The sequence below is a fragment of the Bacillus rossius genome, chromosome 3 (genome assembly GCF_032445375.1).
Source record: "Bacillus rossius redtenbacheri isolate Brsri chromosome 3, Brsri_v3, whole genome shotgun sequence".
Taxonomy (NCBI): Eukaryota; Metazoa; Arthropoda; class Insecta; order Phasmatodea; family Bacillidae; genus Bacillus; species Bacillus rossius.
In genome coordinates, this window is record NC_086332.1 from 97256696 (window position 1) to 97272933 (window position 16238).

Here is a 16238-nt window from a genome sequence, read left to right on the forward strand (position 1 = left end):
AAATTAGAAAATTTACAACTTACAGTGTTATATAGAACCATAAAATGCAGTAACAATATAGAAGTTGTTACAGGATTGAGCGACCTGGCTAATACAGTGATCTGACTAAATTTAAGTTCATGAGAATATTACATGTTCAAGACTGTAAAAACTAGGTAGAAAACCAGTTCTGAATATTATATTTATTTATTGTCTATATTGAATATTGAGCAGAGGCCAACAGAATGGGATAGGAAATGTGAAGGTGTTTACATGCCAGATTGCAGTAGTTCAGTGAAGACATTTTTAACAAACAGCTCGAGTCACTTAACACACAATTATGGGGTTTCTTTATTTATTGCAGACTACTCATGCATAGTCAACCTTTGAACGTTGGGGAAGATACATTCCCCATCCACCAACTTAGAGCATAACCAATATGGCTATAAAGAGAATAATATACATTTAAGGGACTACAAAACCAATTGAAAGATAACCACTAAAACATGTCGGCTCTGGGCTTTAAATTCACTCGCCCTGTAAACTTGAACACACACATTTAATATTTGCTTTTAAGAATGTCTACAAATTTTCTTTATATATTCCAATGCATACTCGGAATATTACCAACATGAAAAATCTTGACAGATATTGACTAGACTCTCAATCAAAATCTATTAGTCTTCCTCACTAAGCTGCGCTTTAAACATTGTTCAACACTTCTTAAAATAAAACTGGCTTTAAAATTATTCATGATTGTCTCTATTCTTCAAGTACATAGTATGTTAGTCTGAACACTGCTGGTTATTGCAGTATAACCGTCATGAATGGTGGTTTTGGTGAAGTAAATTTTCTTCATTGTGAAATGGCGTCCATGTATTGTGGTTGATAGAGGAAAAATAAATCTGTAAACTTTAATTCAAACATTTATTCTGGGGAAAAGCCATTCTGATCGTCATCTATATTTTGAGTCCTTGGAGAATTTTCAAGTGTTTATTTCATGAACTGTAACAGGGTCAGAATTCTTATAGCCTTGTGGTTCATCTTGTTACAGCACAAATGCCATTTAAATTATTACCAAAGTTATAAAACTGCTATTTCTTGCAACAGCTTATACCTCCCATAATTATTTGTGTGAATGCACCCAGATAGACATTCATTAAAGTCAGCTTTTTAAAGGTGCACGTCATGGAAAAGTCAAATGGATGCAGGCTACAAGATGATCCAATTTAAAAAAAATTCGGAGAAAGGCGCAGTTCAAGTCCGTGCCATAGATCTTTTGGGGATAAAATCATAACAAATGTTTTGTATTAATATGTAATTTAATCATCAATCTCTTTAATACAACTTGTGTTTTCTATAATTCCGAGCATATTTATGAGTCATGACATTTTTAGTTATTTTGTAACAATCACATGCATGCACCTACACTGGTATGATGATGTCACTGACAAAAAAAAATACTGCATGACAAACACATACAGACATGATTTATCCATTGTGGGCTCAACCATTGTTAACGCATTTCTAGTTTTTTCATCTCCTTTCCGACACTGCCGTAGCTGTTGCATTCACTTGGCACTCAACTTTTTAGGCTTTTTGTATTCCTTTCGACATGAGCTTTCCCCGACTTGCATTTTATATAATTCCGAGTATATTTTTGAGTCATATGAGACATCATTATTATTTTGTAATTTTCAATTAATACTGATTTTCATTTATATTCTAGTGTAAAATTTTATTGTCTCACTTTGGTTCCTAGTTGTGCTCCTCAAGCTCTTTACAATGGCACCAGATGTCCTAGCTTAATGCGTTTCCATCCTACACCAATTTCTAACTTCAAACAAAGCTAATTCATAACAATCACACACATGCGCATACACTGGTAAAATTACATCACAGGCAAAACAAATACTGCACGATAAACACATACAGACATGATCTATTTGTTGTGGGCTCAACCATTATTGATGTATTATTAGTCTCGTAGTTATTAACGATTAAAATCTGACCGTATTCAAACAAGAAATTTCGATTAGCTAACACTGTAACGAATGAATAAAAATTTTTATATCGAAATTTGAGAAATGCTAACATGAGACAAACGGTTCTGACTTTTGAGGTTTAAAGTAAAATGTATCACTGATTGGAGAAAAGAGTTCTGAAAAAGGTTGATTTTTATTTATAATTAATTACAGTATTAAATCAGAATTCAAAACAGTTTTTTGGTAATCGAATCCAAGTTGTACACGGCCTCATGCAGTGACTAGATCCTGCTGGTTTCCTCTGTTGACGTAGGACCAGTTGGTGTTGGACTCATGGTGGCAGTGTTTGACTTCCTTGGTTGAAGCAGCCCAATTGGGATTCCCAACAATTTTATTTGGAAAAGGTATCTAAAAAAAAAAATGGGGAAATAAAATTTTGAACATGTGTATTTAAAAAACCTTACATTACTATTGATACTAACACACTAAAATATGGGCCTACAGTAATAGACGTAGATGACATAGCAACTCACACAGTAACATACTGTTTTCACTGATAATTTTCAAATTTTTTCATAACTTCTCCCCTCCACCCTCTGCATTAGCTACTGGGGATACCCTTCCCTAAGATAGTTAGACACGTTGAGCGGCAACATTACTTGCATACTAGACTGCTAAGCTAGTAAGGTATGGATGGGCTTCCACCAGAGCGCAGGTTCTCTGGGTTCAAACAAAAATTATTCTTAATAAAAAATGAATTAAATTAGTTTCTCTTATCTGGGTTATTTAGAGGAGTTTAAACATAAAAAAAATTTCTGTTAACAAAATAATTCAAAAAATAAGTCTCTCTTGGCTGGCTTGTTTAAAAGCTGCCTAGATAATACCCCTATAATTTATAATTACAAAATATAGGCAATGTTCAACACTAAATTTCTTGCTGTTCTAACTGAAAACATTTTTAAATTAAATAGTCTTTGACCATGATTATTAAATACCTTATATTCTTAACTTGTAATATTTTTACTAATCACATGGCAGTTCTAGAATTGAACTCTTCTGTACTCAGACGCAGAGTCACGGGAAAACTGCTACCCAGTCCTTGCGGATACCTCACACAATCCACTCTTTGTGCAATCCGCCAAGGTGGCTAGTAGTTTTTGAGCAGGTCTCTAGGTCCCCTTCTGATGACGTGAAGAACGTCTCGACCGCGGGTTTATATAGCTCGTGCAGGGGGGAAGAGTTGTTCCGAACTGTCCAGAACCATCGCTAGGGGGTCGGAGGAGAAGCTTCGGGAAGGCAAAAGAGGGTGATGGAGGGTAAGAAAGGGGAAGTGAAGTGAGCGAGCAGAAGGAAAAACCAACTTGGAGGGAAGTGCGGGAAAGGGGAGTTAGGGAGACCTGCAGAGCCAAGGTTGGTTCACAGCAGATGTTACATTACTCTGAATTAAACTACATAAATGCACAAATGATTTACAAGCTGCTGCGTGACCTCACTTGCCTAATAAAATTCTAGTAGATGACTTGACATGGCTGCCTTCATCCACACAGGAGGAAAGCAACCACTGACCTAACCTAACAACCAATCACAGCTTTCTCAGCCAATCACAACACTTTGAACAATGTTTTAGTATCTTCCATGGTTTTTTATAACGGTTGTTTTATGATTGTGTAATTTACTATGATTAGCTGATGAAAATAATTTTTAGCCAAATTTCTTGTTCATATAAATAATCTAACTGTTCCATCGTGTGAACATCTGCACTTTTACCCATGTTTCTGTAGGAACCCCTGGCCTTCTTTTTCATACTAACTGTAGTCAGCAATGTTAAATTGTTTTAGAAACAATTAACCATATAAAATACTGAAAATGAATGAATTAAGTTGGCTGAGAACATTGAAAAGTACATTAATAACAAGTGTCAACCTAGTTAAAAAACCGAAAATAAATATTTTTTTAAAAGTTACAAAAAAAAAAAAAAGAAACTCACAAAATACCTCCACAAAATGGTGTCTGAAACTAGATTTAGCATAATGTTGTCAATTCATATAAATTATTATAACTGTGAACAGGTACACAAATAAACCAGTATACATCAACCAGTTACCTGACAGTGTTTTGTTGAGTTTTGTACTTTTGTTTTTGCAACACCACCTCATTTGTAATAGCTGAATTACACTTGCATTGCATGGTAGGTTACACTTGATGGGTGAATGTCTATGTATTTATGTTCACTCTTTTTTATTTTATGATTTCAGAACTATAGTGGAATCCTGGCTTCATTTCAAATGTTTGTGGAGCAAAAATTTCATGAACGAAGTGCTATTTTGCAGAAGTTAGAGAAACAGCTAAGTCATGATTTTGATTTACTTACCAAACAAGTTTCCGGCATTCAAAAAGAAGCTCTGGTATGATTTCACAGTATTAAGATTTTATTGTAAAGCTGTTTCTGTATAATAGTGTTACATCTGTGACTGAACAGAAACCACAGGATGACCAAAAAAACACCGGAAGCACGATGATTTAATTCCAATGGATTGCCATTGCCTTCCACCAAGTCACTCCAGATTCAGTTCCCATTAAGGAAAAATACACGTTTTGTTAGTGGGAAACGTGACAAGTGTTTCATTCGAACTACTCCCATTTCTCCAAACACCAGTCTGTCGCTGCTGTATTACCATCACTTCACCATTATTCCCCTCTAATGATCTTATTTCCAGACCCACCTACGGAAATAACACAGCCTATTATAATACAGTTATATAAAATGTTTGGAAAATTGTTTCTTCTGCCTGAAAAAAAGATACACAATGAACAATCAGTAAACAAAAATGTTCCCAGTGATTATAGCAGCAATTACATTGGTGACTTCCTTTTCTCCAGTCATGTCATCAAGTCGGACAAGAGAAGGCATCAATCAGTTTATTTGAGTATGTATTAGTGACAACAGTGACAAAACATATGAGTTAATTCTATGTGTATCTTGTCACTGGTGACAGTAGGTCAGTTGAATACCAGCCCATCACGAGTCTTGTTCCCAAGAGTGACTGTGGTGGTCACTGTGCTTCGCATTATTTTGGGAAAGAAAGATATATTTCTTGGTTCCAACTTCTTCATGTATGCTCGCTGTTATTGTGTCATGTTCTCTTGTTTCCTACAAAACCAAACTTACAAGTTATATCCAGTTTTTGTGTCATGGATGGTTATTGGTGCAAGATTTCAAAGTAGTTATCCAGAATTTTTGTAAATGTGTTATTCATTGGCAATAGGTTATTAAACACAGTAATGTAAAAATTAAAATTTCTGATATTGATAATACTTTGTAGTGTTTTTGTATTTCATAATAATTGCGAAAAGTTTGTTTTGATGCAGTAATATTCAAAACATGAAATTGAGAATACATTTCCCTTCTGTTTGATACATACACGCTAACATGTTACTGATGTGTTTACTATTCAGTCACAGGCAGTTATAATACAGGTATCACTGACAAAATCATAGTTCATAACTGTATGTGCCATGTATCTGTTTATTGACAAGCATGGAAATAGTTTATATTATTGTTGAGCTTTCATGGTAAGTTACTTTAGTATGTAATAATTTAGTGTGGAGCAATTCCACTAGAAGTAAACACTTATTAAAATGATAACTCGAAAATTGATTGTGGCAAGAAAGTAGACATGAAAGCTAACGCTGTGTATATCACTGGAGAAAGAACAATTGGTGGTGGGTTGTTTGAAAAGAAATGTACTCTTGAGATCTGTAGGGTAAACTTTCAATTATCCGGGCCTGGATTATCTGGTTTTCGGGTTATCTATGCTTAAGTTTATTTAAATTATTAGTTTGTTATATTCTAAAAATGGCATTGCTCCGGTGCATTTTTTTTCTTGGCCATTCTATATTCGTAACCACCCATTTGTCTATTTGCCTGGCAGGCGCTGCGAGTGACGTTTCTGGCTGGCATTCAGTCACCTTGTTGGGGGGGGGGGGGGGGAGATTGCCAGAAATTGTGCATCCTTGGTCTGCGCTATATTATCTACAACAGTTTTAAGTTAACTATCCCTCTTCGTCCGTTGTAAATGACTGCAAACTAGCATCGTACGTGAAGGCAATCTTCACAGGTCTATCACTACCGATTATCATGATGCCAAAAATATTGTTTTCTCGTGCTATTTATTTCCCACTCTTGTAACTGCAACATTTCATTATGTCGCCACGGCTCCGCAAGATGCGCACATATTGCTGCACCTCTTTGATTATTGAAAACTTTCCAGTATTAGGTCAGTGAATATCACGTCTCGGAAAATTGGGGTATTGAAGTGCTACTTATATAGCTTCCAGCCTGGCATGAGTTTCTCTGTGTGCTAGTTTAATAAAAGAACAAGGAACTGAGAAGAAGGAATAATTTTCTGCGGAGGGATAGAAAAATTAAATACAGTAGAATCTCGTTATAGCGAGCACGGTAATAGCGAGAACACGGCTATAACGAGGTATTTTTGAGGAATTTACGGCGTGGTCGTTTGAAGCGCGCTTTTGTTATTTGTCTGCTTTATCTCCACCCCTCTCGCTCGCCACTAGACATATTGCCGTTGACGCCTGTCACATTCTTCAGCCGTGCAGTCGCCACCTAAGTGCGTGGCTTTAAAAATAGAATCCCATCCTTTCTTTCTTTTATCAAACTTCCGTTAGTTATCTGTGCCGTGTGTAGACAAAGTTTGAGATTGGAACAGAAACAACGTAAGAAAGTATTATTTACAAATTAGAAATATGTATGTTTTTGTTTTTATAATCGCGTATTTTCACGTTTTTTTGGTTGTTATTTTAAAAGAGATAATATTGAAAAGCCGCTCTAATGAGATTTAATTGTTTCTTGGTTAACAAAAACTATTAATTATCAAATATTGTTAATTGTTTATATTCTATTTATTATTATTATTTACGCGACGTCATACTGTACGCGTACGCAATACGACTGGATTCGTTGCTGCAACATAACATAGCATGTTATGCGGTATCAGAAGTAACGAGTAACGTAACGATAGTAACGAGTACTAATTGTTATAGTAACGAATACATACGGGTACACATTTTTTCGTTACTTTTACACCTCTAGTAGGCACTACCGCATTTATTTCCGAATCGCTAGGGCAGTTTTCTTGTAACTTTTGTTTCGGTCAGTTGTTGTGGTATCTGTCCGGGAAAGGGGTGGTGATGGTTTGAGTTTAATCCCAAATTTATTTCCTAAAAAAGTTGACAGGTTTCTTTAAATGAAAAAAGTATAGTTTTCCAGCGACTATTACGTTTGAGGCGTACGTGCGTTGCCGCAGCCGCACTCCTGCTTTTTTGTAAGGAATTAAATCATCGCGCTACACTAGCACCACCTGTAGCAACATCCCGAACCAACATGGCCGCTAGCAGACAGCCCGCGTCAATAGATAGCAGGACAATGCTGTGTCGGCCGCGGGCCAAGATGCTATACTTACGTGGCGTGGCAGGGTATTCTAGTTATTTTGACGCAATCGGTGATCGCATCCGTACTTATGGGGTAACGTTTTAAAGAGAATTCACACATCTGCTCACAGAAATTAATATTTCGTTAATATTACCTGTTATTTTCGAATTATACAGGTTTAAACACAATTTTTATGCTATTTTCGGTTAATTTTTATTTTTTGGGGGCCAAAATTTGTCCAATTCGGTTATAGCGAGGACACGGTTATAGCGAGGATCAAACCCGGAACCGTGACACCTCGCTATAACGGGACTCTAGTGTATAAGGAATGAGTAGGATGGTGGTGAGGTGGTGACTACTGTCTCTCCAGAAGTCGGAGAAAGACTGCATGGCGACACAGTGCAGTATTGTTTACATCTCAATACGCTGAGAGACAGTACACAAAGACTTCACTTGTGCTAATTCTGCTGAAGACAAATATATGGTGCAATTAAAATTTAAGGGCGGCCCTTACTGTGATTGGATTATCTGTTGTTTTTTTTATACAGAATTTCAGTTATCCGAGCATCTGTAGGTTCCAATTATTACGGATGATAGAGAGTTTACTGTATTATGTAATTTCTAGCTGAAATAATTTTTGACAAGGAGCATACTGTGGTTAACATTGGAAAATTACATTGCAAATAAAGGAAATTTGTCTTGTCTTGTTATTATAATTACTGACAAAATATTTCACCACTGTTCATATCATAATTGGTTGTCAATGTACTGTAAATGTTGTAACTGGCTGAAGCTATAATGGGATTGGTTAGAAGTGGGCAAGAGGGAGGGAGAGAGCATTAGGCAACAAGTTTTCTTACACACACAAATATTTACTTTGTGTTAAGTGTCACTGGTGACAATGGTCTTTATTCACTGGAAGCTTACAACAGAGTGAATGGACATGTGAATGCAGCACTATATGAATTATTCTCATAATTGTATACATTAGTTTCATTGTTTGGATACAAGGTTTAGTAAAAGTATGTAATATATATAACATGTAGTTAAAGTGTATGCCATGTTGTAGAAATGTTCTTGTCTGAATTAATGAACTTTTTAGGAACCGTGGCTGTTGGACCCAAATTCTAATCCCGAGGATGTAAAAGTGGCATTGAACACTCTTTTGGACAAGCTGATTGAGTGTCAGAAACTTTCTGCAGCATATAAAGACTATCAGAAACAGTACAAGGTGAGAGGTGATGTAAAAAATCAACAATTAATACAATTGTGATCAAGCCAATACACTAGATTCAGGATAAAGTAGCACTTCTTTGACAGCAGAAGCTACCATACAACTTGGCCCACCAAGATATTGTTCTCTAGGAATGAGAAACCAAGTTTGCCATCTTTAAATACTTGTTCCAATCCTTTGTTAAATCTGGCTCTCCAGTTCCTCAAATCATGTGACATGATTCAAGGGACATGATTCAAGGGATTGAAAAGCCAGAATGAGGGGTTGAGATATAGGAGTTCAAAGGCTCAAACTGATCTGTTGACTACAGAATATATAATAATAAATTTGTTAATTTTTAATAATGTAAAAATTGGTAAGTAATATAAAATTTTACCACCAGTTTCAGAACATCAGAAAGGAATTGAACCTTTTTATGATGTATTAATGATGTATTATATAGCTAAATTTTTATAGGAATATAATTCACTTCAAGGTGATGTTATCTGGTGGTGTGCTATATTTTCTTGTTGGCTGACCAATTTCTGAAGTATGACTTACGAGGAAGTGATGTTGTTACAGACAAGTTTCCAAAGTGGAAAATGTTAAGTGTTTACTCTGGATTTATGGAGGATTATGTTTATTTTGGCAGTTTTCAGCCAATAGAAATTTTGTTCGGATTGTCAGGGACCAGGGATGCCCACACCATAGACTAGTAATGGTTGTAGACTGTGCATGCAAGTTTCACAACTAAGTATTTGTGTGCCAAATATTGAATAGATTATTAGCCAATGTAACTGTCAGAAACTAGTGTTATGGTGGCCATAGTTTGTGGGTTACTTTGGTTATAAAATCTCATTGCCCTTTGAATGTCCAAAATTAAATGCAGTGAGTCAAAATAAATATGATCTGTGTCAAATTATTGCCTAATATTAATAATTAAAAAAAAAATCAATATTGTAGTACCAGTCAGTATTGTAGTAAAAACCCTACACTGCATTGTGTACATGAGCTGAATGTGACAGCGTTTTTGGTGAAAGCTAATGTTGGTTTATTTGATGAGCAGAAGACAAGAACCTTTCAGTATCTATTATCAGTCTGCGTCTTTACAGTAAGCAACATCTTTAATATAAATGGAAAACCGGAATAAAACATGTAAGTGAGTAGAATGAACTATAAAAATTTTTAAATTAACTACGCCATTGGTAATCTCTGTTTTGAAATCACATCAGTTGGGCAAATTTGAAGAAACCTAAAGTGAAAATTTAAAGACCATTAAAAGTTTGTACATACTACTTATTATTTACTAAAAAAGATAAGAAGTATAAACCCACGATAAAGAATAATAATTTTTTTTGAAAAAAAAAAAAAAAAAAAAAAGTGGAAAATATACCTACCAATATAAGGATGTAAGCATGTGGCTGTAAATATAGAGTTTTCTGGGTTGCTACCTTAAAGCCAAAAAGAGTAAAAAAAGGAAATTTCCAAAAAATTTATTGTTTCCTGCAGGCTGCGTTAGAAATTTCAGTCTGCGAAATGTTGCGAAACGTTGAATTAACCAGGAACTTTATTGTTGCCAGGCAAATCGTGATAAACTCATGACTTTGAAAGCTATCAGGATTTATATGTGTGTCCAGCAAGTTGAAAAAAGCTTAATTGATGAACTGATTGTTGTGTCTACGAACTGTGTCACTTATACGATTTTAGAGAACTGTATGCCAGTTTTAAATGCAGTTCACATCTTAGTTGAAAAACTACTTGCCGTTCCTACAAATGGCATCACTTAAGATACTAAATTAGCAGATGGTGCCATATTTTTTTTTTCGGTAAGGGTCTTAATAAAAAGTTTCATAAGGGCTACCATAAGAAAAGAATATATATCTGTTTATTAAGATTTTACAATTACAGTTATTTTACATACACTAGTTATACAGCCAGTATTAAAGTGAATGGACAAGTAGGGAGGTACTTCTACTAATCAAAATTCATAACATGCAGATTACTGTTATTGAAAGGTTCTGAGAGAAGAATTCAAAGCTAGGAACATGTTTTTATAGCATTCACCTAACAAAAATACTGGTGAGAATCTAAATTGCTAATATTAATAATTATAATTTTAATGTGTAAACTGTTTTCATCCCAGGTAGCTGCTGGAATAATTTTAGTTGTGCCCTTATGGTTTGCTGTATTATTTATACCAGTGCTGTTTTTTTATTAAATTTTGCTTTTGATTGCTACTGTCATAGTTTAAACAAAATACAAGAGCTATTAAAATATGTTCAGGAAATACACTTTTAATCACAGAAGTAATATAGTCTTACAGGAATATTTTATATTGTACATAATAATAAATGGTTTGTAATTAATATTAAATGGTTGATTTGGTTTCAGCTCCAACTTTGTTAGCTAAGTTACATATATTATTATTTAAGTTGTAACATTTTATGAAATTTATCAGAAAACCTTAAAAAATCTGGTAAAAAGCTTGAATATTCTATTTGACAAAATAATGGCCACCCTGACTTGTCTGTAGTGTGGTTTTGACATGTATTCTATTGATGCATGAGGTTTATGTATGCTGTATCTTGCAAACATTTGATTGTAGAGCTAAGTGCATGAAATATTTTTAATCTACCCCAGAACCGTGCTCGTAAATTTTTCAATCATAAATACATCACCGTTGCAGGTGTACCTTTAATTTCAGGCTACGGTACACAAGTTCTCTCATGGGGGCCGGTATAGGGTCCCCATTCCAAATAAAATAAACTGGAAACCATTTTGATGCTAATGTACTGATGCATATAAGTCTGTATATAATATTAAAGTAAATTTTTACTGATTTCAAAGCATAACTCATTATCATTCTCATTGCTTGCTAGTAATTTAACCATAATACCACTTTATGGTCACTTTTTTTTCCCTCAGTTATTAATACAGTAAACTCTCGCCAGTCCGTGGCCCGAGAATCCGAAGTTCTCAGAAATCCGGGGTATTTCCGAAGTGACATGATCGTTACTGTTTAGATGTATGTATCACTATTCTCAGTGGATGATAAGAGCGACGCTCACTGATATTTATAGCGCGGTAAAAGGCTCTGAACTGGCGCGCAGTCATCTCGTTCCCGTCAGATAACTGTGAAATTTGAGCGGTGACCGTAACATTATATGGCGGGAAAATAAAGATAAAGGTGTAATGCCTTTTCCTCTGGTGCTTTCAAGAAATTTTTTAACGGTTTTTTACACCTAAATCTTCAAAACCATGCCTTTTAGCCATTTTAACTCTTAATCCGATATAAAAAAAAACAGTTGGGCATTAGCAAATTCTTAAATGCTTTTCGTAAACAGACTCCAGTCGGATATTTAGAGTAGGTTGGAAATCGCGTAGGTTTTCCTGAAGCTCTGGGCACCGTGTGTCAGTGTGTGAAACATGTTGCCAGTGACAAGTTTCCTAGCTGTGCGCGGCACACGACTGTAGTTGTCATGCGTCACACGCCGGGAATGCTGGCCGGAGGGAAGGTGAGTATAGTTCATTTGCGGTAAAAATAAATACTCTAACCGCCCTGCTAAATTTTTCCATTAAAGAAATTTTGAAGTTTCAGAGATTTTCCAGCAGAAATAATGTTCTGTAACTAACAAACAAATTGTATCAAAAAATTAACGGTAAATGGCTGCCGTAGGGGGCCTTAAAAAAATGTTCATTTTACCGGGAATGGACTATACAACCTGGCTTTCGTCGCATGCAGTGTGGAGTAGGGGAGGAAGGATGTTGACAGTTTCACACGCAGAAAATGGCTAGAGGGCTGGAGAGAGGGAGAGAGATGGTTTGTTGTCTGGGAGGGAGAGGTAAGCCGTATGACGTCATGCATCCGCTGCCTTTGCAGCCGCCAGCCTGTCTAGACGAGATTCTCGCACTCCCACTTACGTCGCACAAGCTACTGCTGCCGTGTTTTTAAACGGACTGTCCAATTTTTTTTCTCTTCTTATACGAACATTAGTAAGTGCACTATAAACCAACACAAAATATATGCTGCATGTTAAATAATAGCTTTGTATAAGCTTTTATTGTGAGTTTTACCATTTTTTCCCCGATTATTTTTGTTTTGTGCCAAAATTTCAGATTTTTTGATGGTTCTAGTGTACAATTAACTAATGATTTTTTTTTTATTTCTCCCGTTTCTCTTTAGTTTAACTGGACTGGCCGTGTGTCTGTGAGGGAGTGGCCTTGAGTTTCTTGCCAGCTACGTATCGCTTCTCTCTCCCGCCCCTCCTAAATTCACTTCCCCTTATCAAGGGGCTTCCCGTTTCAGCGCACGCCACATTGCTACGCCTAGCTCTTTCACATCAAAGTGCGACTTCGGGTGCCATTAATTTAATTTAAGATGACTTTAAATTACTTTTTACACAATTTACTACCAACTTGAACAAATGGGTGTGTTAAATTTAATCAGGCCAGGCTGTAAATTTTCAGGAAAAAAAATTTCTCGGGTGCTTCATTTACTATGAATGGACTATACTGGTATTGCTTACGTACCATTCTGTTAACTTCTCAAGTGTCTTGTTTATTATGACGTCCTGTGGTAGTATTACATGTTCATTGACTACCATCTTATCTTTTAGAATTTTTTTTTTGTATTTTAATGAAAATTTTTCAAAAATCCGAAGTTTTCAAAAATCCGAAGGTCATAAATCCCCGACACCCACGGATTTGCGAGAGTTTACTGTATATGGATTTCATATTATTGTTAACTTTCAATATTTTTATCTATTTGTCTGTTCTTGTGTTATCTTATTTTGATTTGTATTGTTCTTTGTGTTGGTCTTGTGTGCTGTAGTTCCTGCGAGTATGGGGTACCTACTAGTGTCAGTTGGCTATCTGCTGGTGGTGCCCACCTGTTTTGAGTCCTCTCCTTGCAGGTGGTGTCTATCTGCACTTAGTGGTGCTTGCCTGCCTGTAGGGACTACAATGTCTTTTTGTACGTCGTGCCCACCTAAAAAGTTCCGAAACTGTTGGTGGGCATGTTACAAATTTAAATAATAAAATATATACAAAAATTCATACTTTTAAATTGAAAAATTTATATAAAAAAAAATTGTTTGTCTGTAAAGTCGGTTTACAGATGATAGTTTAACGTGACGTCATAACAAAACATTGATGAAATGATTGCATACTTTTATGAAAAAATTGAATCATTTTTATTGAATTATCACTATTTTGTATGGATACAAAGAAGGAGTGAAATGAAATCTACAATTTAATTGATAAATTTACTTTTATTTGCATTCATTAATGCAAATATGTTTATTACTTTAACGAAGAGATTATTTTAACTATAACTTTTATACATGTTTGCTTTTTAACTTCTTCGAATCTGTGTTATTCTGTTAAGGATAGGACGATGATAGGAAAAGTAGGAAACGAATGGGAGTGTTTCAATTTTAATGTGCCTCAAAAAAGTCAAATCAATGGTTATTCCAATCGAGTGGAAGAGAGATAGATGCGGCACAAGCGTACAATGAGCATAACGGGACACAGCGTTATGGGACAATGTGAGCAACGGGACACTTTTTCGTGTGTGCAGCCGGCATATTTGGTCATCATTATACTAAAATTATGTATTACCAAGATATCCGAGAAACTGTAAAACTATGACTCAGTAGTGGACCAGTCAGGAGGCCTTGATATCCATAAATACTTCCTGAACCCTCTCAATATTGCAAATTTGGTACCACATGTTTTTAAATTAAACAATTCTCAATAATTATACTTAATAATTTAAATATCTCGTAGAATCTTTGCAGTGGAACCAGATTACTTATTAAAGAGGTATGCTATCTATAACATCATAATAACAAAATTTTGTAACAGGAGAAAAATCCAGCTCAGAATCACACCTTCCAAGAAGTATCCTTAAATGTAATACATATGCAAAGATATATTTTTTTTATCAGGTTTTGTTTTAATAATCCACATGGTGCAAGAAAGTACTGTAACACCAGAAAAAACCTTCTTCTTTCGTTATGTCATGTGAAAAGAAGTATTAAGTTACCTAGCATCTTATGAAAATCAGTAATGAAGTAGTTGTTATGATTATTTAAGATTATTACATTTTAACCATTGAGTTTATCAGTATATGTATTGCAAAGTTTGTCCATTAAAACCCAATCAAGTCCATCTTTACTATTGTTTTGTTCAGGAGTGTATGCAGAATGTCATTTTGGGATTGTTGGGGGAAGGGTAGGGGGTAGAATCTATTTGCCTGCTGTTTACTTTCAGATTATTTCGTTGTGTTGGTTGGGACTGATAGATTTGTAGGATTTTTTTAGGATTGGGTTGGGGGAGGAGGGAGATGTATCCCCCTCATCTACCTCCACTGCATATACCCCTGGTTTCGTTTGAATGTGTTCATTTTCCATCCAAGTTATCGCAAAAGAAAATTATTTTGAAATAAGTAATATTTTACGGACATTAATTGTTCCCTGGCGTGTTGCAAGCGATGCTGGTGTGGTAGCTGTAACGCGATGCTGGCAGATGGAGGTGCTGCGGTTCGAGGCGCTTGACAAGGTGATGGCGGACGTGCGACTCCGCAAGCTCCTGCGGGACAGCATGGAGGAGTGGCAGCAGCTGGTGACGGCTTGGACGGACGGCAGCTTCAAAGAGCTGGACCCCGACGACATGAGCCAGCAGACGGCCAAGATGATGAAGTACGTGGCCCAGCTGGAGCGAGGCCTGCCGCCCAACCTCATCGTGCCCATGTTCAAGATCAGCGTGGAGAGCATGAGGGACCAGGTGCGACGGCTCTCGTCCCTGCCCGGGGCTTCTGAAGTGAAACTTCTTTGCTTTCGAGCGTTACGAACATTCCAATCGTATGAGGGGAATAGTTTAGGTACTGGGAGAAGAGGATAGTGCATCAGCGGTGACGCCACTCCGATGCATGTACTAACGGTCGAATGGGAGGATGGCAGGGAGGTATAGGTATGTAGCGTAGCATACTATATGCTAGTTGTAATGGCTGGAAGGGGAGACAGCAGGGGAGAGGTAAAAAATGATGCAGCGGTAATACTACGGAATTTCTCGTAACACTGCTTGTGTTTGTCTACTCCTTGAGTTACTTTTTCATTTGAAATCGTACCCACATTCTTACTATTCTCAATTATTATCTTTTTTTCAATTAAAAAAAAAAACTAATAATTTATCTCTATCTATACTTACTTAATAAGCAAGAAGTTTGACTTGTCATGCGTGGACTCCACGCACACACAGTTGTACCTACTGAGTTATGGTAGGAAATTCAATGAAATATACAGACAACAGTTCTTTACATTAAAACAGTGGTCTGAAGCATTGTTTTAATTGAGGAACAATTATTTCCTTAGCTAAATTGTTGTGGGCTGAAATCCCGAATACACACAAAATCACTATTATCATTATGCTGACTTTTTCGTAAGGATTTGTTTGTAATTATTTTTAAAGATAACAAGAAAAACCTAAATCAAATGACATCCTTACTGTGTAAAACACATGGATTTTATTTACGTTCACTTTAGCTCTGCTAAAAAATTGTTTTTAAAGTTTATAAAATATATTTTTGACACTTAGTAGCTACGGTTAAAAA

The 16238-nt window shown here is 35.9% G+C and overlaps 1 protein-coding gene across 4 annotated transcripts in view; it reads left to right on the top strand.

Annotated features, from left to right (window-relative positions):
* Positions 1 to 16238, top strand: part of LOC134531065 (dynein axonemal heavy chain 6) — a 491808-nt gene that overhangs the window by 115331 nt on the left and 360239 nt on the right. For all 4 annotated transcript variants that reach the window (XM_063366586.1, XM_063366584.1, XM_063366585.1 and 1 more), the window contains 3 exons: positions 4220 to 4369; positions 8516 to 8644; positions 15155 to 15412. In XM_063366586.1, coding sequence (XP_063222656.1) covers positions 4220 to 4369; positions 8516 to 8644; positions 15155 to 15412 — 537 coding nt within the window. The remainder of the gene's footprint in view (positions 1 to 4219; positions 4370 to 8515; positions 8645 to 15154; positions 15413 to 16238) is intronic.